This window comes from Rhinolophus hipposideros, assembly GCF_964194185.1.
Source record: "Rhinolophus hipposideros genome assembly, chromosome: 10".
NCBI classification, from domain to species: domain Eukaryota; kingdom Metazoa; phylum Chordata; class Mammalia; order Chiroptera; family Rhinolophidae; genus Rhinolophus; species Rhinolophus hipposideros.
The window spans coordinates 79,278,171-79,304,226 of NC_138056.1; the positions used below are offsets into that span (position 1 = coordinate 79,278,171).

Consider the following 26,056-nt stretch of genomic DNA (forward strand, 5'->3'; position numbering starts at 1 on the left):
AGTTGGAGTGAGGTCATTTAAACCTCAGGGATGCATTGATTTAGGTAATGGTGTGGTAGAGTGGAAAAAGCATTGGCTTGGGAGTTAGAGTGAATCTCATATTCATACTATCTGGGTGACCTCAACAAGTTATTTCACCTTTTTTGAGTCTCAGTTTCCAATTAGCAAGATAGATACAATAAAATCTCCCTGGCAAATTAGCATTAGAGAAAATGTGTTTAAAGGACCTACCAACAAAGCACTTGTCACAGTATAGGTGTTCAGAAAAGTGGTGACTATTATTTTCGTTTATACTGTAGAATCCTTGTTGGAAGACCAGAGCAGTGATTAATGTGCATGAAAAGTACTGTTAGGAACCTCTAATCACTTTTGCATCAGAGACCACTTCTGTTCAATAGCCAAAAGAAGGTTATGGTTACTTAAGTAGAAATTATCTTGGCCTAATGAAAAAATACTTGTTCTTGTCTACCCCTGCATCATTAACTTTAGCAATCATTTTAAGTCTTGGCCTGATGAAATGTGACAAATGAGTCACTGATTCAAACAAATATTGGTTGAACACCTGCTACTCTGAGTCCAATAATTTTGAACTGTTGTAACTCCCTACACAGAGCATAGTTCAGACCTGAGCTCCTTTGGGCTCACTGACCTCTTTGCCTCCTTTCCTCCTTCAAGAAACACTTCCTGAAGTGTTGTTTTTTTTTTTTTTAGCACCCTAAGCACCCCTCTTATAGCACTTGTCTCTCTACCAGCATACAAGCTTCTTCTTCTCTTCCTGTCTTCCTTTTTTCCCCTTCAAGCATAAGCTTCTCTGTAGCCCCATAACTTAATACAGTGCCTGTACTCAAATTATTGTCGAACTATTTGTGTGACAGGCCATCCTCAAGGATATCAGAGTCTGAGGTGTTTGGGCGGGTCAGGGAAGACTTACTGGGAAAAGGTGATGCTTGAGCTAAGACTTAAAAGGAGATGGTAGGAGGCAGTGGGAGGTAGAGGGGCTGGAAAGTGAGGTGGATTTGGGGCACTGCATATGGTTTGGATGAGTTGAAACATGAGGCGGGGGCATATGGAGAGTAGTGAGTGGAGCTGCAAAAGAGGCAAGGGCTAGCACATGACAGCCTCCAATGCAGCTACGGATATTGGATTTTATCTTACGGAACACGAGAGGCCAGTGAAGGATTTTATTCAGGAGTGTGTGGAGAGTGGGTTGATGGTGATATTATCTACAGGGAGATTGGTTAAGACTTATTTTTTTTACACATGGTTAGGAGATTTTATACATCAGCCAGGTAATCAGGTCCCAGCTGTTACTCTTACTGCCTTTTCTGGTTTTAACTCCTTTCCCCAGAGCAGAGTAGTTTACTGTGGAAGCACCGTTTCTCTGGTCTGCCTCACACAGTGCTTTGGCTGTGCAGTGGGAGCACACCTTAGATGGCAGTCTAGCCCGTGTTAGGCAGAATGAGTTGGATAGCAAGAGGCCCTTGGTAAATGCTTGGACCACATTTACTGTGTTTCAATACCAGGTCTGCTCTGTCCTATCTATAGGGACATTGGAGAAATTACATAACCTCTCTGAACCTCATCCATAGACCAGAGATGATACCGACCCTTCACTGCTTTTGTGAGAATTGAATTAGAGGATGATAATGAGTAAAATAATAATGACCATTTAATAAGCATCAATTGTGTGGCAGCCCTGTTCTAGGCATGTTCATTAGCTCATTAAAACATGTATAAAAACACCAAAAATAGTGTTTAGTTCATGGTAGGTACTCAGTAAATATTAGATCCTCCCTCCACCTTCTGCTGATCACTACATTTCCTATAGTTGTCAGTAGCTGATAATTATTGCCTTCATACTGTCTTCCAAAGGATTTTATTTATTCCCACAGATCAACATAGAGAAAATAATGAAGATTTAATTTAAGCTCAGGAAGCAGCCAGTGAGCAATTTCCAATATCATTTTATTAAGGAAGTACTTGGGGCTTAGAAATCAACTGTACTTTAACCCAATTATAACTTAATACTGTTAGCTCTTGAACTTAATTTTTAGGTTAAGGGTCTTGCTGCCTGTATTATGACATTGTTAATGTGCTATTTTGATATTTAGTGCCCATCTTCAGACCAAATAATCAGAATAAACATCCACATACAAGCTCTGTTTAGGGGACAAATGGAATATGTAGGTTTTCTGAGGGTTGGGATGAGTTATGTGTCCCTACCTGGGCCTAAAAGGTTTTCTTATGAGTATTACAGTTGATTGTACATACAGGACATAAACGAGAAGCATTAGAAGCTTCCTGAGAAGCATGATAGGTTGCTGGCAGCAGTGATTACACCCCAAAACTGGCTGTGGTTCTGGGCCCAGCCCTCATCCCTGAGCAAAATTCAAGAAAAGTAGGAGTCTTAGTCATCGAAACACTGGTCTGCTTATACGTGTGTACATTGCCACACAAATCAGAGGTTATTAGCTTATCCTTGGAGACTAGGATAAAACTAGAAAGTTTTAGAATATGCTCCATGTCTAACCATCTTTCTTCCCTTCTTTTTTTTTTTTCCTTTCCTCCTCCCCCTCCACTCTAGTTCAAGCTGTTGTTTCTTAGTCTAGTTGTGTAGGATACAACTCCCTGGCCCATGCTGGTGTTGTGAGCCTTGAGTTCCACCGGGCTTGACGTAGTTGGTCAGCCGCTCACAGCAGCTCACGGCATCTCACGGCAGCTCTCGCCAGCTGCCGGCCGCTCACGCTGGCCACTGGCCACTCATGTGGCAGCACACGACAGCACACGTCAGTGGGCAGCAGCTCATGCCAACCTCGGCTGTTCATGGCAGCCCAATTCCAGGGAGAGCCATTGTTGACAATCTTAGTTGTAGAGGGCGCAGCTCACTTGCCCATGTGGGAATCAAACTGGCGACCTCGGCTTAGGAGCATTGTGCTCCAACCATCTGAGCCACCAGGCAGGCCCTCTTTCTTTCCTTAAAACCTCCTTTTCTCTCTGGATATAGATTGCTCACCATAGCTCAATCTCAAATGCTACCTTAGAGCGTACAGGGTAGAGATGAAGAATAATATGCAACCTTTCTCTTGTTTCCACCTTTCATTTTCTAGCAACAGCTGCAGGCATATGTGGCCTGGGTGAATGCACAGCTGAAGAAGAGGCCAGCGGTGAAGCCTGTGCAGGACCTGCGACAGGATCTTCGGGATGGGGTGATCCTGGCATATCTAATCGAGATTGTTGGTCAGTTGGCCCTGGACCCTGGTGCTATCATAAATGAGAACATGGCCATCTTTATCCTCCATATGCCCTTCAGAGCAGATTGCTTCTTCTTTGAAATATATGCAAATAGACTTAAAGTACTGGCCCACGGTTAATTCATGTATTTATTAGTCAATAAATAACTGTGTGTGTGCCAGGCACTGTAGTATGCTTTCAGAATGTGATGATGAGCAGTCTATGCTCTGAAGAGTCTCCCAATCTAGTTGGAAGGACTGGAAAGTGAAGTCATTTCTATTAATGTACTTAGTGCTCTGATGGAGTAAGTACAAATAGGAGCACATTGCGGGGGGGCTCATTCAGTCCAGTCTTAGGGGTTCAGGAGTGGCTTGCCAAAATAATTGATGTCTGAACTGAGGCTGGAAAAGGAAATAATAGCCCGGCAAAAAGAAGGTGTGCTACCAGCAAAAGGACCCCTCTACGATACTCACTACCACACTGCTGCATGAAGTGCTTGTCCTCTTGAAGCCCTGGAGTTGTTGCCAGTCATTCTTATTAGGTGGTACCGTAACCTTATTTTCATATCATTGTCCATAGCTGTTATTATATTCCATTCACTGAATGGTAATTGTTTACCCATCTCTCCAGTATAGACTGAGATCTTTAACAGAAGGTACAGTATAAATTTTTCTGTTTCCACAACTTCTACCCAAGTGCCTGGCACATATTAGGTACTCAAATATTGATTCCCTGTTTTCCCGAAAATAAGAGCTAGCCAGACAATCAGCTCTAATGCATCTTTTGGAGCAAAAATTAATATAAAACCCAGTATTATATTATGTTATGTTATGTTATGTTATGTTATATTATACCTGGTCTTATAATAAAATAAGACTGGGTCTTATATTTATTTTTGCTTCAAAAGATGCATTAGAGCTGATTATCTGGCTTGGTCTTATTTTCGGGGAAACACAGTTATTAGTCAACTGATGTTGCTTAGAGTCTTTAAGGGATGTGAAGCTGCAAGTGGTATGGAAGAAGCCAGGTTTGCTACCGTTAGCCTATACACGAGTACCTCATTGGGACAGTTCATGGATTCATTGGAGTATTCATTTATAATGATAATAACAATGGTAATAGTAATAGCACCTGCCATTTACTGAACACTTTCTGTCTCGTGTAATTTCATTTAATCATCAACCTTTGAGAAACAGATAATATCCTCATTTTCAGGAAACTTTAAAGAGAAGATTTACGAAAATAAATAAAATCATTGAGTACTTAGAATATATCAAGCATTGTGCTAACCATGCTACTTTGATTGATTTATGACACAGTATGATATGAGAACCACTAACTTACTCATTTTATGAGGTTTAAAAAGGCTAAGCAACTTTACAAGATCACATAACTGTAAGTGGCAGAGCAGAGGTACAAATCTGCTTTAATTCAAAGCTCATTATAAACATTTAATTTTCTACTTATATGAATAGATTATATTTAGAAATATAATTAGGTAAAAAAAATCCAGAAAATACAAAGGATATTAAGTCAAAACCTTTTTTCCAACTATGTGCCTCTGCCAGCTACTTGTTCTTTCTGAAGACAACTAATGGTAGCAATTTTTTGCATTTCTTTCCAAAGATATTCTATGCATACACAAGCAATACAAATGTGTTCCTGTTTTCCCCAAACCCACATTTTTTTGATATTTTATTGTCACTTTGCTGTCTAGAAAAACTCACTGAATTCACTTCCTTTTTTCCCATTCATCCTTTAACCTGCCCTCATTAGTCTTTTGATCCTACTACTTTACTGAAACTAGTGTCCCAAGGTCGCAAGCTCTGCCTTGTGAAATCCAGTGGCTGGGCCTCAGTCCTCATTTTATTCAACTTAACAGAATTTGACACAGTTCCTCACTCTTTCCTCCTTCAAACACTCTTCTTTAAAAAAATTTTTGGATAACATTGGTTAATAATAACATTATATAAGTTTCAGGTCTATTTTTATAATACAATATCTGTATATTCTATTGTGTGCCCACCACCTGCAGTCTAGTCTCCTTCAATCACCACATATTTGACCCCCTTTACCCTCTTTGTCGGCCCCCAACCCCCTTCCCCTCTGGTAACCACCATTACGTTGTCTGTGTCTATGAGTTTATTTGTTTGTTGCTTTTTATTTTATATCCCTCACATGAGTGAAATCATACGGTTCTTGTTCTTTTCATTCTGACTTATTTCACTCAGCATAATATGCTCAAGATCCATCCATGTTGTCGCAAATGGCAATATGTCATCTTTTTTATGGCTGAGGAGTATTCCATAACATATATGTGCCACACCTTTATCCAATCATCCATCAAAATGAATGGGACTACATCAAACTAAAAAGCTTCTGCAGAGCAAAAGAAACCATCAATAAAACCAAAAGACAACCAAACATTTTCTTTACTTGGTTTCCAGGACCCTGTGGACTTAGTTTTCCTCCTTCCTCACTGGCTCCATGTTTGCTTTGCTGGTTTTTCTCCTTCTTCCTGACCTCTGAATGTTGAAGTTCTCCAGGTTCAGTCCTGAGCCCTTGTATATTCTTCCCTGTATATATGTTATATCTTTAACCCTAAACTTTTCCTGGAGTTCTAGACATGCATATCAACTTACCACTCAACATCTCTACTTGGATGTCTAAAATGCAACTCTAACTTCACATGTCCTAATGAGAAGTTTTGCTTTCCTTCTCCCCACTAATCCTTTTATCCTCCAGGTTTCTTCATCTAAGTAACGCATCAGAGTACCATTCACTCAGCTCTTAAAGCAGAACACTTAAAAGTGGTCCTTAATTATTCTCTTTTCCTCCTGTATCATATCCAGTCCTTCACATGTGCTCTCTGCTTTAAAAATTTACCTGAGACCTGACTTCTCACCTGGCTGCCTCTTCCACTCTAGCCCTTCATTATCAGTTGCCTTGGCTATTTTCATTTTCTTTCTAATTAATCTCCGTTTCCTCTCCAGATAACCTATGTCCACATAGAGTCAACTTTTAAAAACACGAATCATATCATGTAACTCCCTTACCTCAAACTATCCATTGGATGTCCATTATACTTAGAATAAAATTCAAGCTCTTTCCTGTGGTCCACGGAACCTTACATGACCTGGCCTCACTTACTTCTCTACCTTCTCTTAGGATTTGACTCCTCTCTTTCTCCACTCCACCCACATTGAAGGCTGCCTTGTTGATGTTCCTCATAAGCTGAGCTTATCTCCTCCTGGGGGTTTGTACCTGTAGTCTCGCAGTCTGAAATGCTTCCTCCTCAAATCTTAACATCTCTTACTTTATTCAAGTCTCTGCCCAAATGTATTATCAGAGAGGCCATTATCACTCTTCTGTATTCTTCCTCAGAATACTTAACCACTACCTGAAACTGTATTAAGCATTTATTCGTTAACTTGGTCAGCTGTCAGTGCTACAGACAGAAACTCTATGATGGAAAGGACTTTATCTGTCCTGTTCACTGCCATTTTTCTGGTGCCCAGAACAGTGCCTGCTCAATAAATATTGAGCACACAGTGGGTGCTCAATAAATATTTGTTGAATGAATAAATATACACACAGTGATTTCACAGGCCCCTGGGAATGGACTTGAAAATTTGAAGGCCCTTTAAAAGGCTTTCATTTTCCTATTCTCCATCCAAATTACAAATACTAAGTCTTTACTCACTTGCATGTTTACATACGTAGAACCTTAGTTTTTACATCAAATATTCCCTTTCTCTGTGTCTGGCTACTCTGAGACTTTCATAATATTCCTACCTATAACTTCATATGTTTTCTCTCTTGTAACAGCAGGAGAAAAGCTGAGTGGGGTACAGCTGAGTCCTAGTAACCAACAGGAAATGAAGAACAATGTGGAGAAGGTGCTACAGTTTGTGGCCTCCAAAAAGATTCGTATGCACCAGACTTCAGCTAAAGGTCAGTGCCTCTTCACGTTCTTGGCGAATGAGTACACTCATCTTTAACTGATCATTGTCACCCTCAGAAGTACCATAGGTTGTGTAGCTGCAGGTTCTAATAGACATGAGTAGGATGAAGCCCATGACCTCGTATCATTTTTTCCCCTTAAAGTTATCCTTTCAGGATGGAGTAATTATCAAAATCTGACTGCTTTGGAAACCTGGGTAAAGATAGAAGTTCTCTATTCATTTTAATTGAATAAAGGTTTGCTTGAGTGTATGTAGGACAATTGATAGAGAAGAAATTACAAAATTGTGATATTAACTTTAGAATGTCTCATATAAGTTATCAATAATGAGGATAGATTATGTTTTTCAAGTTTCTAGGGTTTCATGACCAAGAGTTATTTCAAGTCATAATAGCCTACATTTTTTCCCATCTAGTTTTCCAGAAGGAACATATTTTTCAGCTTTTTTTTTTTTTTTTTTTTACATCATAGAACATTTCAGGCAGGATAAAAAGGGCTCTGTGACCTCTGCATAGGCCCTCTCCTATAGCCACATGGCCAGAAGAGGACACTTCTCAGTCTGTTTTGAACTCAGGCTGCAAAGAAGAAAGGGTGCAGGTGTCCTCGGAGAACATAGGCTCCCTAGGCCTCTCATCATTTCTCGGGAATGGATGGCGATCTGGTTCTGTTTCAGCTTTAGTTCCTGGGCCTGATTGCCTGTGGCTCTGATGAGAATCGGGGCAGAGGGAGCACTCCTTTCATGTTAGATTATTGATGTCCTCTGTGTTGGAGTCATTCGGGGCGGGGGGGGAATAGTGACCCCTGAGAGCACCTTGTAGAAGGTATTAATCAATCCTTTTCAAAGCCTTGTGTATTTAAAAGGCTTTAAATGATATGGAAAAAAATAGAATTTTATCCATTTCCTTACACAAACTTTCACCAGCCCTATCACATTGTTTTCTGCCTGCATTCCTCTTTTCTTTCTAGGGCAAAATTTAGAATGCAATAATATCTCTGATCTGGTCCCCATGAGGAGTGGGCTTGGGGATCTGGCCCATTAAAGTCAGCTATTTTGAGGGAACAGTGCCACCCAGGACATCATTGTCTTTTACCTGGAAAAGGGCAACAGCTTCCTGATTAGTCCCAGTGCATTGATTTTTGTCCCCTTCCCATCTGCTCTCCTCACTGCAGCTAGAATGATCTTTCTAAGAGTATCTACGCTCATGCCACTCCTCTGCATCTGAGGGCCCTTAGAATAAAATCCAGAGTCCTTTTTGTGGCTTATCATGCTCTTTCTGACTTGACCTCCTATTCATCCCCCTCATCTTTCGCCTGCTCTTCCTGGACTCTGAGCTCTAGCTATGCTCACCTTCAGTTTCTCTACACAGCTGTGCTATAGAAATAAAATGCAAGTCACATGCGTAACATAAAAGTTTCTAATAGCCACATTAATAAAAGAAACAGTGAAACTAATTTGAACATTTTATTTAACTCAATATATTAAAAATATTATCATTTCAACATGTAGTCAATATAAAACTTAGATATTTAGATATTTTGCCTTCTAGTTTTTGTACTAAGTCTAATGAAATATTTTTCATTGTATTGAGTGTGTATATGTACATGCTAAGTAAGCAGTATACTTACAACACATTTCAATTCAGACTATAGCTACCTTGTAAGTGCTCAGTGGCCACAAGTGGCCAGTGGCTCCCATATCGGACAGCACAGCTCTAATGTGTCATGCTCTTTCGCCTCTAGACCTTCATGCCTGCTGTTCCTTCTTCTTGGAATACTCTTTTCCTTTTCTTCCCTCATCTGATGAAACACTATTCAAGTCTCAGTATAGAACTCACTTCTTCTAGGTATCCTTCCCTGAGCCTTCTAGACAAGACAAGATGCCTCTATTCTGAGCCCCCCCAAAATCCTGTACTTCTCCTACCATAACACATTATTGTAGTTTCTTGTAATTGCTTTTAAATCTTCTGTCTTCCTGCTGAACATGGCTTTGTGAAGACAGAGACCTTGACTGCCTTGTTCACCTGCATCACTAGCAAATGCATATTAAATGAATGAGTCTTCAGCTCTCTGCGTCCCTCTTAGGGCCTCTCGGTCTGTTCTGTCCCTCAGATATTGTGGAAGGAAACTTGAAGTCTATCATGAGGCTGGTCCTTGCGTTGGCAGCTCATTTCAAGCCCGGCTCTAGCAGGACAGTGAGCGAAGGACGGGACTCCAGAGACCCTCTACAGAGTCACCAACCACACTGTGCCACTGCTGTGGCCCAGGGAGCAGCTGCTGCTCTGGCTGATGTGTGTCATGATGTGTCACGGTCAGGACGGGATGTCTTTCGATACAGACAGAGGTAAGGGTAAAACTCTGGGGATGGGAACTTGACTCTCTCTGATATTTCTTCCCTTAAATAATACTATGCAGTAGATGAAAATACCACCTAAACAGCCCCACGTTGCAGAAAAGACGTGGAGTGGAGGGTAAAACTCTGGGGATGGGAACTTGACTCTCTCTGATATTTCTTCCCTTAAATAATACTATGCAGTAGATGAAAATACCACCTAAACAGCCCCACATTGCAGAAAAGAGCGTGGAGTGGAGGTTGGAGAGGGTACTCCAAAAGAGAAAAATGCCCCTTCTTTTAGGGATGTTTATTTTGCAGGTAGCCGAGAGTAAAGGAATTATATATGTAATTGTTTGCTCTGGTGCCCAGAATTTTAACTATATGTCTTTGGCACGGTGTGTTTTTTTTCACTGGGAGATATGTGGGAGCAATGTTCCCATTCATCTGAGGGAGTTTCTCCCTGGAATGTATCCTAAAGGCCAAGCTGTCCTGGAGAGTCATGGCAGGAAACACATTTGTGTATCTGCTGAGAGAGAGCAAGACCCTGAGGTGTTGCAAAGATTGGTGGAATTGTTTTTGTGTCTATCTTCCCTACAAGGTTTCAAGTGTGTTTAAGGCAGGGGCTTTGCCTTATTCATCTTTTTTCCCCCGTAGCACTCACAGAGTGGCCATCTGTCAGTACTTGTTGAGTTGACCTGAAGGACTGACACCTTCTCCTTTGCTGGTGCCCCCTGACTTTAGGAACAGCAGCATGGATGAGGAGATTGAGAATCCATACTGGAGTGTGCGAGCTCTGGTGCAGCAGTATGAAGGGCAGCAAAGGTCCCCGTCTGAGTCCAGCTGCTCCAGGTAACTGTGGCCTTAGATTCTTTATCACTACAGTCCGAGCTAAAACCTGAATTCTTGGGGATTCTCGGGGTTCTCTGTCTTGAGTAGCAACGTAACAGACAACAAGGCACCTAAACTCTTTCTCTTTCCCTCAGTTTATGTTTGGCTTTCAAGGGTTAGCCCTCAGGACTGCCTCGTGGTTTTGTGCCAGCAGGAGGGTAGGGTGGGTTGCCGGTGAATTTCCCACATGTGGAAGCTTTCTTTGTGCAGAGCTCCAGTGCCAGTGCTTAGCTGTGACCACATGGGGGCACAACTGGGACCTGTCAGGGCCCATCCGAATGGTTCTGATACTTGCCTATCAGCTGCAGTGTTTATGAGAACCAGTTTCATTGCATTGTCTTTGTGCCTGAGTGTAACTCTAAGTTGTGGCCTGAGAAGGCTAAATACAGCTCCACAGCAAGAGAAAATGAGCAGAGTTGTCTTAGAGCATCAGAATGTTTCCAACTTTCGTTTTTAGGGCTGAAAATTGTGGCAGATTAATACGCATTTGAGAGGGCTAATGATGTGTGTGACTCTATCTGAAAGGCTGTCTGTTTCCTTTAGAGCCAAGTGTAGAGACCAAAACAGGACACAGTGCTCTAATAAAAGCCTGAGCAATGCCAAGTAGAATGGCAGGAAAAGACTACTTTCCTGGCTCATGTAAATCATGCTCCTATAAACACATCCCCAGACCATGTTAGCTCATTTACTAATTTCATTGCTGAATCATATTTAATTTATGCTCTTTTTACCTTTTCCCTCCTACTTCAACCCAGCTTAGTCTGTTCTAGTTAAGCCTAGTTGTCCTTTGTCTTATATGTATTTTACATGTCTTTGTTTTCTTCCTTCTATTTCTTTTTGTCATAAAATTCCATCTTAGTTTGATGGACCATTTCCTAATTTATTGAGGTCACCTGGAATTCTTTCCAGCATTTTAATATACTGGTAACCTTACTCAATTCTCTTTAATTTTCACATTTAATAGATGTGCTTTTTTATGTATAAATTTCACATAACAAAATTAATCATTACTCATCTTAAAATGTACAATTCAGTGACATTTAATACTTTGTAATGTTGTGCAACCATCACTTCTATCCAGTTGAAAAATATTTTCATCACCCCAAAAGGAAACTGTGTACCCATTAAGCAATAGGAGTGCTTTTAATGAGAATCTAAACCATTTCTTCCTTGCTTGCTGCTTAGACTATCACTCGGGTACAGAGTCAAAGGATGTTTCGTTGTATAATGAGATCTATTGCTTCCTGCATGGCTATAGGCCTTTGCTCTTCTGTGTCTGGTAGTGCCTGGCAGTTAGAGAGAAAGAAAAAAAAGTCTGGATTTCTTCCTGAAAGCACCTGCTTTCTTCCTCTCTGGCAGGACTCAGATTGGGGCAGGGGCAGTGAGGCAGTGAGGCACGGGCCCTCTGGAAATAGGGCTGCAGTGGGCTCATGGTGACAGTTTTCTAGTAGGGACTCAGAATAGTTTTCATTCCTTTGCCTTTCACTCCTTCCTGATTTTGTCATTTTCTTCTAAGTGGACCTCTCACTCACCTCGTTGGGTTGCTTAGTTGGCACCCTGCTTTTTCCCTGAGACCCAGCAGGCTAGGGCGCATTCTGCCTACTCCCTCCACCCCGGGGAGCCTATCTCATGGCACAGTGACTTTGAAGGCCAGGAGACCCTGGGATGTGACTCAGAACCAGAAGAAAGTTAAGATAGGAAAGATAGCCCCCAGTGTCTAATCCCCACTCCCAACATCCCCCCCCCCCCCACACACACACAACTCCTTGAGAAACACCCTGGCGAAGACCTGCCTGCCTGTTGCTTCCAAGACCTCGGGCCAGCCTCTCACTGTATCCAAGCAGAATGATCCTTAGTTGGGAAAAAAAGAATACACGAAATGACCAAGGGGAAGGTGGGAGGAGATGGGCGTTCGGCGGATTTCCGAGGCAGACCCCTCCCGCGAGGAGCCGGCTTAGACCTAACCCGACCTCCGTGTCCACCAAGGGAAGGCTCAAGGTAGAAGAGGCAATGTTTTCAGACCTGAGGTTCTCAGGACGAGCACCACAGCCCCTCCTGGGGATTCTGCCCACCCGCGGCCCCTCCCAGCCTACCAGATGCTCCCACTCGGCCCCCCAGCCCGGCGCCGCCCCTGCCTCCGGCCAGAGCTCTAAGCCTGCTCTTGAGAGCCCGTCTCGGACCTAGCCCGGCGCTGCCAGGCCGCGTGTGACAGCCTGAGTAGGGGGTGGGGAGGGGAGGGGCAGGGAGGGAATGGGGAGGTGCTGCAGAGCTGGGAGCGCCCGCACGCTGGTCGCCCGGTACTCAACCGCGCAGCGGGAGCCGCGGGAGCGTTTCTCGGGGTCGGAGATGGGTTGAGATGCCTGCGCCCGGGGGTTTGCCCGGAGCCGCGCGGCCGCGGAGACCACCATGCAGCTGCCGGAGACCCGCAGCTTGCGAGGGGAGGCGGCTTCCGCCGAGACACTGCTGCAGTGTCTGAGCTGCCGGGACAGCGCTCCTCAGAACCGGGAGCATCCCGGTCCCTGGGGCCGAGACGCCTGCCTCTCTGTCCTTCCTACTCTCTCCCGCGATCGGGGCCAGCAGCTCTGGTAGTTGGCCTGCCCGTGGAGTCGTTCTTGCCCCAGCTCTGGGAGATATGCCCGAATTTGGGAGTGCTGTGACTCTCAGCCTCCCACTTCACCCAGGGAAGCAGGCTTGCTGAAGCCAGAGCCAGGAGAGGGACCATGGGAGGGACGCAAGTCAAATGGTGAGCTGAGACCACTTTGGCTTTGGAGGTGGGGGCATGGGTGGGAGCAGGGCCAGGACTGAAGGATGCTTTTGGCCAGTGACAGATGGGCATGGGTGGAGGCGCTATACTGGGGAGAACAGGCTGCTGGCCTGAGATTATCCCCATGAAATCCAGTGGGTTAAGGAACCTGGAGCCAGCATAGGGAAAAGAGGAGTGGCCCCTTACAGTCTTGTCTCTGCTAAGGGAGGGCATTTCAGGAAGGGAGCAGTACTCTCTTCCTTATCACCCATTACCTATTTTTTTAAAAATTGATTTGACTCTAATTTGTAAGTATCTTTGCTGGGGGACTGCTTGTCTGATAAATTAAGATTGGAGAGATGTGAGACCTGTGGGAATTAAGTATATCAGTTGGATCTGATTTGTAATACAGTTGTTCCCTGACTTGTGTGGATTATGATGGCAAGTAGGGGATTACTTGTTTATAAAATAAGGGTTTTAAGCTAATCAGGGAGAGCTTATCATATATCATATAATTAATTAGCCATGAAAATACTTTTCTTTGACTTGAGGCAGAGGATTTAATAATGCACCATCCTCATCCATGAGGTTCTTGGGGAGGCAGCAAGATGCCTGCTCTGCCACGTGCCTCAGGGTTTTTCTTCCTCAGGTCTTTTCTCTTTTAACTTGGCTATCTAATTTCATGGTCTTACCTCTCTGGCCTCACATACTGGCAGCCTCAATTCAAGAAAGAGAAATGTTGTTTTCTTCTGGCTCCTCTGCCACTCCCCCACTGGGGTGGGATATGCAGACATCCGCCTCCTTCTGCCCTTATATGGGAGACAGCTCACTTAGGAGGGAGAAGGTGGAGCTGAGCATGCGTCTCTGCTTTTAGGAAAGCAGTTTTCCAGGTTCACGCCACCCCTCCCAAGCCCCCTTTTGTCTCACACATTACCCATTGTAGCCCAGCCAAATGCAGACAGTGGAACATGTCAACCATAGCACCTTGTCAGCTGCGAAAGTGTTGTCTTATTATTTCTCAAAGAGGAGCAGCTGTTGCAGGCCTCTTTCTGCAGTTGGATCCCAATTTCTGTAAGAAGGCGAATGCTGAGGCCTGAACAGTCATAAATCTGTTCTCCTTAGAAATGACATAGTACCCTTAGACTAGTGCTTTTCCAGCAGCTAATTCATACTGGCCGGGAAGTCAGAGTGCCTGAGTACTGAAAGATGGATACGAGATCTATAAAGCAAACACCACTTCTTGCCACTCTTCACTCCTTTTACCTGTTATGGTTGTCGATCTATAGATAGGGTTGAGTGCCTTTCTTTAATTCGAAGAAGCAAACAACTTTAAATTCTTTTCTGTGGCTCTGATAAGGATGAGAACGTATTACTGGTTGAGATCATTCCCACCAAAACCCTTACTTAAACTGTGGACAACGAGGAGGATGAGACCCTAGTCCTCAGGTTATTTCAGAGGTTTTGAAATCTCGAGCTACATCAGCTTGTCTTGGCTCTTGTTTTTACTGGTTTCTAGAGGACGAAATGTTAACTTCTGATCGTGGTTCTGTGAGGATTAGCCTGGGAGACTTCAGGGGCACATTAAGTGGGTCAGTGAATCCTAGACACTGTCACTGTTGTCTAGGTGATGGATTTGGAAAGAATTCCTGAGAGGGGGCTGGGCCTGCAGACCCCACAGCCCCTGAGATCGTTTCAGTGCTGATGTTCTCAAGGTGCAGTGCAAGGCAAAAGGGCTTTCAAATGGAAGCATCAGCCTCACATTCCCATCCTGTCTTATAGATCTGCTGTTCTGGGGACTTAAAATTCCACTTCCCTAAAAATCTGAACAAGTTCTTCCAAGGCCAGTAGTTTTCTCAGAACTTAAGAATTGTTGTGAGGTTTCTGATGACAATTTAAAAGTAGTATGGCAGAGATGTAAATAAGTCTTTGATGGGAATAAATCAAGTAAACCTCTACCATTTCTAGCAGCTCTTTTTCCTTTTTGACCTATTACTCTTTGCCTAATTGCATACTAGCTTTGTTGTTGATATATTACTGCCCGTTTGCCCATCCTGGTGACATCCACATTCTAGCAATTGCTCCTTACTAAGTCATCCTCCACCTCATCCCCTCCTTTGGGATCAGCCCAGAGCTGATCTGCTATGATTATTCTGCTAGTGTTGCTTGTGTCTGTGATACGTCAATGTATTAGAAATAGATTTTATCCTTCCATCTCCCAAAGCACTAAAACACAGGCTACATCAGTCTCTGAACTTGGGCCCAGGGATGGTGGTGGTGGAAGTGGTGGTGATGGTAAATAAAAACAAAACAAAACAAAACTTGGAGCTCTTTAAAATGTTAGATTACCCACCCTTCGGATAAATCTCTTCTCAATGAATTAGGCTTAAAGGCAGCCTTGTTGTAGAAAAGATTTCCATGGATTGGGTCATTTATTCATTCAACATTCATTTTGTTCTTTCAACAAATATTTGTTCTTATTGTGGGCCAGTTAGTGTGGTAGGCAGTAGGAATAAGATGAATAAGAATATGTCGCTGGGATAAATTATGACAGTTGGCTTCTAAACAACTATTCATAATAATTGTTTCTCTTTCTTTTCCTTTGATCACAGTCTGACTTCACCCAGTCCTATCCACAGTGCAAAGAGCGAATCCATTATCACCCAGTCGGAGGAGAAAGCAGATTTCGTGATTATCCCCTCTGAAGGAATAGAGAACAGAACAGGTACTGTTTCTCAGCCTACCCAGGTTGGCTCAAGGAATAGCCCGCAGCTTGAAGAATTTGGGGATCCTGACTATCCTGTAAGCTCCCTGGCCCATGCCTCTCCACAGTCGGTGCATACAGGGTCAGCTCTAGAGGGCTCTAATGCTTTGGAGCCAATTAATGTAATTATCCTCTTACACAATGTCACTTACTATCACCTAGCTGTCATCTTGTAGCAATATAGACAGGCTGTTCCTCAGCCAGCTGCCTATGAATTAAGAAATGACTGGAATAGTCAGAAGCCTTACTTAAGTAAATCTTTTTTATTATTTCTGTGTTATACGAATAATTTCAGTACTTCCCTAACTTAAACTGGGGTCAGGAATATAGAGTAGGAGCTGAGGTATCTGTGAGAACACGCAGTAAGGAGTACGTAGGTCTACATCAGACTTGGTATGAGGGCTACAGAAAGGATCAGAAAAGGAGTTCCATTTGTTTAGACTTCTCCTTCCTCTGTTTCAGTCACTCTTCTTTTACTTACATAAACAAAGAGGGAAACATGGAAGAAGTAAAACACATGATTTAGGTAGAGTTTTATTCATCTATAAGGGATGCAATGTAACCAAAGCCCTCAGAAGAAAAACTGGAATTAAATTCTTCCTTATTCCACTCCTCCTCTAGCCCTGGCATTAGTATCACAGAATCAGTCATGTTACTGAGTCAGAAACTCCTGGGACCCTGCGGAGGGAGAGGGAGAGCAGTTATGGAGTGCTCTCTCTGAGCCAACCACCACAGGGCCCTGCACATGTTACCTCATTTAATCTTTGCAACAACCCAAAGGGATTATATATTCATTCTTACGAATGAAATCAGAGCAGAGAGTTAAGGTAGGAAAATAAAACCAGAGAGAGATTAAACAATTTGTGCAAATATGTTATTACTGGTTCGTTTCCTGTGTAAATCACATGGTGTTATATGTAAAAGGGGATCCCTTAGGACAGTATGGGCAAAGGAATATTGACTTGAGGTTTCCCCTCTGAAGCGCCAGAGCAACCAACAGAAACTTTGTTTTCACTGCATCTGACAGCTCCCCTCTTTGTACCTGGCTGAATCAAGCTCTGAGAGGACCAGTTCTGAGAATTAAGAGTAAAATCTATGTCCCACACCAAGACCCCCAAAGAGGCGGTCTTATTGCTTCCTAAACTTCTAAGAAGGATATGTTCTTCCTTCTGCTGAGGAAGAACGTTTCCCCTGTTGAGTCAGGGTTGCTCCCTTAAGCCTGGAGTCCGAGTCAATAGCCTATTCTTTATGTGTCACAACCCCACCTGGTGGCGGGTCCAGTTTGTGCAGTGAGGACAGGTTAAGAAGGCAGGTGACCTGAACTTGGGAACACAGAGGACTGTCTGTGAATGCTTCCTGCTGGAAACTCGGTTTCCTTCAATATGAACTGTACTCCCTCCTTTCATTTTGCAGAGGAGACAGACTCTCCATTATCCCGAGACTGGCGACCAGGTAGCCCCGGAACCTATCTGGAGACTTCATGGGAAGAACAGCTGTTGGAACAACAAGAACATTTAGAAAAAGAAATGGAGGAAGCCAAGAAAATGATATCAGGATTACAGGTAGCTCTTTCCCTTGTAGTTTGTTTTTGGTGCACCAGTTTATTATTCTTAAGTCACTGGTATCTGTTGAAAATAAACTGACTCAGTTTTGTATGAGGTGAGTTGAATGGGGAATTTAGATAGAGGGAGTCTTACACAGAGAACAGAAAATTCCTCTTAAATGGACGTTATGGGCTCTTGTTTACAACACAGCTGTTAGGAGTTCTGCAAGCCTGGGAGCCATCATTGAGCCCTACCAAAACCTTATTCTGGCTTTCTGCTTATAAGTGGGTTTCTCCCCTACTTGCAGCTACAAACCTGCAATGGCAGCTTTGACCAAAGAATGGCACTGTGAATAGTCAGGGATTTTCTCCTGGGAATTTTTCAGCAGGAAGGATATAAGAGCCAGTAATACCACAGGTCTCTATTCCAATCTATTAATAGCTAAGGGATTTAGTTCACTCCTAATGCATTTCCAAGTGAATGCCAAGGCGTGATGATCAGGTAGAAGAGGTTTTCATGGAGCAACAAAGCCCTTCATTTTTTACTATACCTTCAGAGCCAGCTCAGCACATCTCCCCCAGAGACCGACTGACCCACTTGACTTAGTTTCTACCCTGAAGTGACCCCCCCATCCTCTCTTTGTGCATCTGTCCCTATTTGGGGGAGCCCGTGTAGTGTGCTGATGACCCTGAAATTGCCTAGGAATATCCCTTTCTGTTTGTGCTGGGAACTGCACTGCCTCTGAATTGTCAAATATTTATGGACATGTAAACAAAGGCCACATTATGTGTGAGGGCTCTGGCAGCCAGCAGGCGGTGGAGGGAGGGTGTGCTCCCAGCAAGCCAGCAACAGGGCGGGGACACAAATCGTTCCTCAGGAAAGAAGGAGATTGGTGCTGTGGGGAAACAATTTGCATAATATATGCCTCAGGAACTGAGAAGAGTTGGAGGAACGTTTACTGCCTAAACATTGCCAAAGATAGTTGTTGATTTCTCCCCATTTGCTGTGTATATTTAAAATGTCTGCCTTTTAGATCCGTTTTCTGCTACTTCATTTAATTAATGGAATGGGTTTTTTTGTATGGGAAATTTTGGGATTACACCCAACCAGGTTTTTCCCAGGATAATTTCATTATATGAACATAGATACCCATCAGTTTAGCTCTCAATCTGGTTTGCATTTTTCAGTCTTGGAGAAATCCAATGGCAGATTACATAGAAAAAGACGAGAATCGATAGGCAGAAAGTCAGCATCCTAATATTCTCTGCAAACAGAGGAATCTTAATTCTCAGCCACATGATCACAATGACAATTGAGTTCCAGTACAGAATACAATGGGGCTCACAGCATCCATTGGGCTTCTTAACTCTTTCAGTGATGAACAAGTTGCATGCTGAGCCACGTCCAGGATTTCTGACACTTATTAGTATGCCTAAGTTAGAGCCAGTTGAACACTTTGCCATTAGCATCGGTATTTCTGTAATGTTACTCTCCCTTAGTTCCCTGCAGCCCTGTAGCTTCTTACACTTGTCTATACTTTTTGCCACAACTCCATTGGATAACCAAATTAATTTGATTGACGAAACTTTTATTGTTAATTAGTGCTTGGTAGACCAACCAGTGGTTGAATGTTTAAATGTTTTTATATACCAACATTTGTGGTGTAATTTGTGTTATATTTATTGAAACGGGAATTTAATCTCTGTAACTCTTCTCTTTTGATTAGATTGAGAAAAACTCATGATATAAAATGGGGACACATTTTAAAATCTTTTACTGAGCTGATAGGTCTTGTGATACCTACCTGAAGCCCTGTAGATCCAAGTTTTGTGAGTCCTAAATACACAATTTTGGGGGCCATCTTTAAGAATAAGTTTACATTGTGCATACAATATTAGACATAGGACCTTGGGAGGACAGTGAACATAGGGGGGCCCTGGGGCTTGAGTTTTCTTAGTTTCAGGGTAAATTTGTACCCCTACCCCCAATATTCTAATGAAAACAAAGAGTGGGGAGTGGAAATGAATGAGGACGTCTCTCTGCAAACATGTTTTCCTTCTTGTTCTATTCAGATTGCCTTAGAGAGTAAAAATGCAGAACTATTAAAACAAACCTAAGGCAGTGCTCTAAATGTATTCTATTAGGTTCCTGCAAAAGTAAATTGCGGTTTAAAAGGTTAAAAATAGGGGCCGGCCCGGTGGCTCAGGCGGTTGGAGCTCTGTGCTCCTAACTCCGAAGGCTGCCGGTTCGATTCCCACATGGGCCAGTGGGCTCTCAACCACAAGGTTGCCAGTTCAATTCCTCGAGTCCCGCAAGGGATGGTGGGCTGTGCCCCCTGCAACTAGCAATGGCAACTGGACCTGGAGCTGAGCTGTGCCCTCCACAACTGAGACTGAAAGGACAACAACTTGAAGCTGAACGACACCCTCCACATCTAAGGACAACTTGACTTGGAAGAAAGTCCTAGAAGTACACACTGTTCCCCAATAAAATAAAATAATTTTAAAAAAAGGGTTAAAAATAATTGCAAAAACCCCAATTACTTTTGCACCAACCTAATTACTAGATCATTATAATAAACTTTTCAATGCCAGGATAATTCTACACTGCTTTTAGTTCACTTTTCAGCTGGCAAAATTCAGTTTGAGCAGCTCAGGTTTGAAATGTGACTTCTGAGAGGAAAGTTTATTTTCGATTGTTTTCTGGAGCCAAGGAGCCTTGGAGCAGAGGACTTAGGGGTGTTCTGAAAGAACTCCAGGTAGACTCAAGATGAGAAATTGGAGGTATCTAAGGATCAAAAATTACCAAGAGATTTCTAGAGGAAGACTGGTTGTGATTTCAATATGGGATGAGCCTACCAAGCCCAATCCTAGACTCGGTTATCTGATGGGAGTTCCATTTTTTTCTGCCTTTGTGGTTATTCAGGCCTTACTGCTCAATGGATCCTTACCTGAAGATGAACAGGAAAGGCCCTTGGCCCTCTGTGAACCAGGAGTCAATCCCGAGGAACAGTTGGTGAGTGCCATTTCAATGAGTCGTAAGTTAAACAGCTTTTCTCTCCCTTCTCTCCCCACTACCAAAACTACTTTTCATTTTGGGTTGTCTTTCTTATCACTATCCACCTACTCAAATACCCAAAACAGAAATCTGAATTATCATCCTTGAATCTTTTCCGACCCTTCCCTCTGCATACAATTAGTTACCAAGTTTTGTCAATTGACTTTTTAAATATCTTCGTACCGTTTTCTCCATACTCACAGCCACTACCTTAATTCAGGCCTCCATTCAGTATTTTAGAGGCCTTCTAACTTGCTTTCCTGATTCCTCTCCTGTTCTCTAATTCATTTTCTATAAAACAGCAAGAACAATTTACCTTCAAGGCAAACTTCAGTTTTTCATCTCTTTGCCTAAAACTTCTCATTGATTCCCCATTGCCCTCACTGGCCTTTCATGATCCGGCCCCTATTTTTCTCTCCAGCTTCATGCCTTGCCATTTCTCTTTTCGTTTGCCAAACCCCCTGCACCCAACATACACACAATCATTCTAAACTATCCATGTTAATTTACCTGTACCACCCTGGGCATATGCTTCCATTAGAGGGCAAGGACTGTTTGTTTCCTGTTCTTCTTTGTATCCGCAGTAGGGGGCTAGTGTCTAGTAAGTGCTCAATAAATACTTGTTGAAGGAATGACCTCTGAGTTTTATAGCATAGGTACATAACCATCTCTTTGTTCCTTATATTCAGATTATAATCCAGAGTCGTCTGGATCAGAGTATGGAGGAGAATCAGGACCTAAAGGTATGTCAGGACATGTACATTTTACCCTTTGAAAAAATAATGGGAATGTGACACATCAACTGCAGGACAGCAAGGGGGAGAGGGAAAGGGATGCAGACTCAGGACTTTAGTTGTATATGTATTATGTCTTTAATTGAAAGAGAGAGATACGTCCTAAATATGACAAAAAGGTAGTATCTTTTTAACCTCGGTGGTGAGTAGTAGGTGTCTAAGTCATTATTGGTTGTACCTTTCTGTATGTTTAAAATGTTTCATTGTTTTCCTTTTTTAATTAGAATTAAAAATGGATCTAATATCAGTATGGTTCATTTTTTGTACTTGTATATAAAACATATAACATTTTATTAGTTGTAGGTGTAAAACATTGATTCAGTATATGTATGTATTGTGAAATAGTCACCACAATAAGTCTACTTAACATCCATCACTGCACATAGTTATAATGTTTTTCTTCTGATGAGACCTTTTAAGATCTACTCTCTTAGCAACTTTCATATATACAGTACAGCATTATTAACCATAGTATAATATGATCATTTTTAATGACTACTTCCCAGAATTCTTTTAGGTCATTGATTTTAACTTCTGTGGAGTCATAAGTATATTGCTAAAACTATTAACTGTCTCCCCAGAAATATGCATGAGTGCATGTACACACACTCACTGACTTGAATTTTTATTAGCCCACCTGTAGCATCCAGGTTAAACCCCCATTTTAGATATGTTAATTCCAAACTGTCGATATGATGCAATAGGAAAAGAAGAGAATGGGGTCCAAGTTATGGGTTTTCTCTCCTAAAATCTCTTTCCTGGTGACAATCATGCACATATATTTAATCAATTGTAAGGGAGGGTTAATTAGTATTTCATTATTGGCTAAATGTGTTTTTCTTTGGTTCATAAAGAACAATAGCCTCTCAGAGAATCAGAAACGCTCTAACCCTTTGTCAAACATTTAAAGCTAAGATAACTTTATGACATCGAGGGTAGGCATATTAAGATATGATTATGTATTTCAGTGAGAGGGATTTAGATCATTACAATTAAGTTTTCCTGTCGGTGAAGATCGCTAAATACGGAAAGGAGAGCCTATGGGAATGTATAGTGTCTTCTTTCTTGGTAAGACTCTTCTGTACATGGGCAGTTGAGTCTGGGTGCCACAGGGCAAAACAGAACAAGTCATGTTCTTGTTTCTATGGGTCAGCCTTTACTGTTTACCAGACCAGACCTGTTTTCTGCCTCAGTAGATGGTTAATTTTTCATGGAATATTTTATCTGAGTTCTGTGTTTTTACTGACAGAGTGAGGTAATGATTCTGAAGCAGCTCAGACGCTAGTACCTGATCTAACTATATTTGGTTTGCAGAAGGAGCTGCTGAAATGTAAGCAAGAAGCCAGAAACTTACAAGGGATAAAGGTAAAAAGGAAGACATTTAACTCTTTAAGTAAACTGTCTACAAGGTAAAGTAGTCTACTGGTGAGAGGGAGACTAGTGGGTCCTATAGTCTGTTCTTGCGGGCCCTTCACTGGCTTTGTGCTGTGGGTAAAGGGGGGCTTTGAGGGTGGGAAGGGAGACATGTTGAGGAATGTACTTTTGTTGTCTGAGGCTCATATCTGGTAGTTATGACTCCTTGTGATGTCACTTCCCTGTGTGCCACCTTGATTGTTTCTATATGTAAAAACAATCAGTTTTCTTTCCTTCAGTTTCAGTTTTTTATTAGTTTTCTTCAGTTCTAAAGAAGAATGTCCTATTTTAAAAAAAAATGTAATTTACTTAGGTTTTGAATAGTAAATAATGTTCAAATGGTTTAAAGTAAAAAAGATACAAAAGGATAATCCTTGAAAAGTCTGACTTCCAGCCCTGACCACCCCCAGCCCCATTCACCTAGTTCTTTTTCCTAGAGGCAGCTTGTCAGTTATCAACAAATATGTGTGTATATAATTTCCCCTCAAATAATAGTATACTATAAATAAAGCTTGACACATTGCTTTTTCTCACTTAGCAATGTATCTTGGAGGTCATTCTATTTTAGCATATAAAGACCTCCCTAGGTCTTTTTTTATGCTTGTATAATATTCCAATATATGTGTATATGATAATTTATTGAATCAGTCTCCTACTAATGGTCTTTTAGGTTATTTCCAACCTTTTGCTAATATAAAACAGTGATCTAGCTAGTAGCATTGAATAGATGTTGTTTCACCCAAGTGGGAATATATCTGCTATGTAAATACCTAGAGGTGGAAAAGGATGTTCTTAGACTGCTACTTTTCCCCTCTTCCCTACACTTACATTCATAGACTTGACTAGAGTGTAACTCAGCAGCAGTTTTCACAGTATATTCTGTAGCCTTAGTCCTTTGAGATACTTCAAATGTATCCTATGGTCAAATAAGTTGGAGAAATGCTCTACCGACTTGAAGAGGACTTGAGAAGGTTTCTCATAAAGAGGTTGGCCTAAAAAAAGTTTAGAATTATTAATCACCAAAGCGCTTTTTCTCCCGTGCAACACTTACTAACATCCGATACAGCACACTTTGGGAAATGTTCCTCTGAGCTGCTGATGCCCGGAACATCTTAGAATACCTTTGCCCTGTGATGTTATGGCAGACAGCATATTTGAGAATGAGCTCCCACATTCTCCAAAGCCCACACCATTTCTTTGCAGTCTGTAGAGAGACAAAAAGTCAGGGTAAATATACTGGAATGCAGCTCTAGTCCATAGTTCCGTTTGAAGTCACTGTGGTTGGAGGAATGTGTCACTGCTGACCTACCGTTCCTTAAGCATGGTAGGAACCAAGAGTGTCCATGATGAGGGAAAGATGGCCTAAAGTTGGTAAGATTCGAGGGTATTGAGAAGAGAAACCATCAGTCCAAGAAGAGTTCTGAGCATGGAAATATAATCCCAGTCCTGAACCAGACAAGGCATAGAAGCCAGTGGCAGAAGGGCAGAAGCAGGGCTCTGGAAGGCAGAGTGGGGGTGATTTCAGGGATTCTATATGAACAGGGTGTCAGGCAGAGATAGGTCCCAGCCCCCTAGGAAATGGGGAGTTGGCAGAGAGGTAGATTGAGCATTTATATGTTCAAAATATAGATGAGAAAGCCAGGGTGGGAGGAAGGAGAGTGCATTGTCATGAAAGTAAATGGTAGACTTGTAATTTGAATCTAAGTCTGTCTGATCCCAAAGGTCTCTCTCTATTATATTATGCTGTCAGGAATAAGGTAGAGGGTAGTGGTGAGAAATAGGTGGGGGGAAAATCAGATTTCAGTCAACTTGGTAGAACAGTAGATAGGATTTCCCTTTATACGGTAGTGTCCTTGAAGAGCACAAGAAAACCCTGCTTACCTCCTGGGCAAGACCCTGTGCTCCTTTTGTCTCCCAGTTTGCCAGAACTAATGCTGAATACGCATTGAGGGGTTTAATAACTTTTAGTAATAATGGGCTGATTAATTAATTGGAACCTCAATAATTAGTATACTTTTCCCCCAGGATGCCTTGCAGCAGAGGTTGACTCAGCAGGACACATCTGTTCTTCAGCTCAAACAAGAACTATTGAGGGCAAATATGGACAAAGATGAGTTGCACAATCAGAATGTGAGTTAAATGAATGAACTCTGACCTCGTTGTGTCCCAGTAGCAAAATAGGATACTACCCTGTTAAATCTGCCATCCTCATCTCATCTTAATTCAGGAGATCTGCTCTCAGTGGCTGCAATTATTTTATTCCGTGTCAGACTCATCTCTGTTCTTAGGTGAAAGCCCACCCCACACTGGCCTCGACCTTTCAGCTTTGAGGACACTGCTGAATATTGCACTAAAGACATGGAAAGCCAGCTGTGTGTTTTACCATAGCCGTTCCCTCTCTGGACTGTATACTGTAACTGCTAACATGAATTCTGGTTACTAAATAGCTAATTTCCTACTAGAGTCAGCAGACAGTACCTCCATGCTAGTTAATTCTTTCTTATCCTTCTTGCAGGTGGATCTGCAGAGGAAGCTAGATGAGAGGAACCGGCTCTTGGGAGAATATAAAGTAAGAATGAACATCAGTGTGGAAATGATTTCCATCTAACCTTTTATGAACAGCCCATTGTTGCTGTTGTTCAAAGAGCACTTAAGTACTCTGTTCTCAAATTTGCTTTCAGCAAGGAAATACTTCTCTGTGTTCCCTTGATTCACTAACCATGAAGGTAGAGAACATGGCTAGGAGAAAGAACACAGAACTAAGAGCCTGGAAGCTTCAGTTCAGTCTTAACCTTTATCTCTAACTAGCATGGATTGCATGTAGTGGTCTTCCTACAAACAGTAATTCCCTTTCTCCTTACCCTCCCAAGAATCCTTTGCACTGGGCAAGACTGCCATGGTGTGTGATATCTTCTGGGTGTAGCTTGAGGAAAGGACCGTTTCCCCGAGGCTCTACTTTCCCTCAGGTGGAAACTGCATCACAAAGGGTAAACTGTTCAATGTCCTTGGATTTGCCATATATCTGAAAGCTCTCTCTCTGTTGCAGAAAGAGCTGGGGCAGAAGGATCGCCTCCTTCAGCAGCACCAGGCCAAGATGGAAGAAGCACTCCGGAAACTCTCTGAGGCCAGTTACCAGCAGGTGGGAACATTTTAACCACTGACTTTCCTGCCCCTCTAACCTGAAGAAATCTTTTTCTCCTTTATCTTTTTTTTTTTTTTTTTTTTAAGGAGGGTGCCCCTCACAGTGGCCCATGTGGAGATCGAACCGGCAACCTTGGTGTTATTAGCACCATGCTCTAACCAACTGAGCTAACTGGCTACCCCAAGAA

The 26,056-nt window shown here is 42.4% G+C and overlaps 1 protein-coding gene across 4 annotated transcripts in view; it reads left to right on the forward strand.

Moving 5' to 3' along the window:
• The window catches only part of DIXDC1 (DIX domain containing 1), a gene marked incomplete at its 3' end in the record, with an annotated part of 74,066 nt that overhangs the window by 32,881 nt on the left and 15,129 nt on the right, over window positions 1-26,056 (forward strand). For 2 of the 4 annotated variants that reach the window (XM_081061631.1, XM_081061630.1), the window contains 12 exons: window positions 3,108-3,237; window positions 7,060-7,185; window positions 9,305-9,536; window positions 10,269-10,376; window positions 15,768-15,880; window positions 17,333-17,481; window positions 20,389-20,478; window positions 21,210-21,263; window positions 22,629-22,679; window positions 24,753-24,857; window positions 25,243-25,296; window positions 25,774-25,866. In XM_081061631.1, coding sequence (XP_080917757.1) covers window positions 3,108-3,237; window positions 7,060-7,185; window positions 9,305-9,536; window positions 10,269-10,376; window positions 15,768-15,880; window positions 17,333-17,481; window positions 20,389-20,478; window positions 21,210-21,263; window positions 22,629-22,679; window positions 24,753-24,857; window positions 25,243-25,296; window positions 25,774-25,866 — 1,305 coding nt within the window. Of the gene's footprint in view, window positions 1-3,107; window positions 3,238-7,059; window positions 7,186-9,304; window positions 9,537-10,268; window positions 10,381-12,670; window positions 13,159-15,767; window positions 15,881-17,332; window positions 17,482-20,388; window positions 20,479-21,209; window positions 21,264-22,628; window positions 22,680-24,752; window positions 24,858-25,242; window positions 25,297-25,773; window positions 25,867-26,056 lie in introns of those variants that run through there. The other 2 variants (XM_081061632.1, XM_081061633.1) reach the window with 2 other exon arrangements.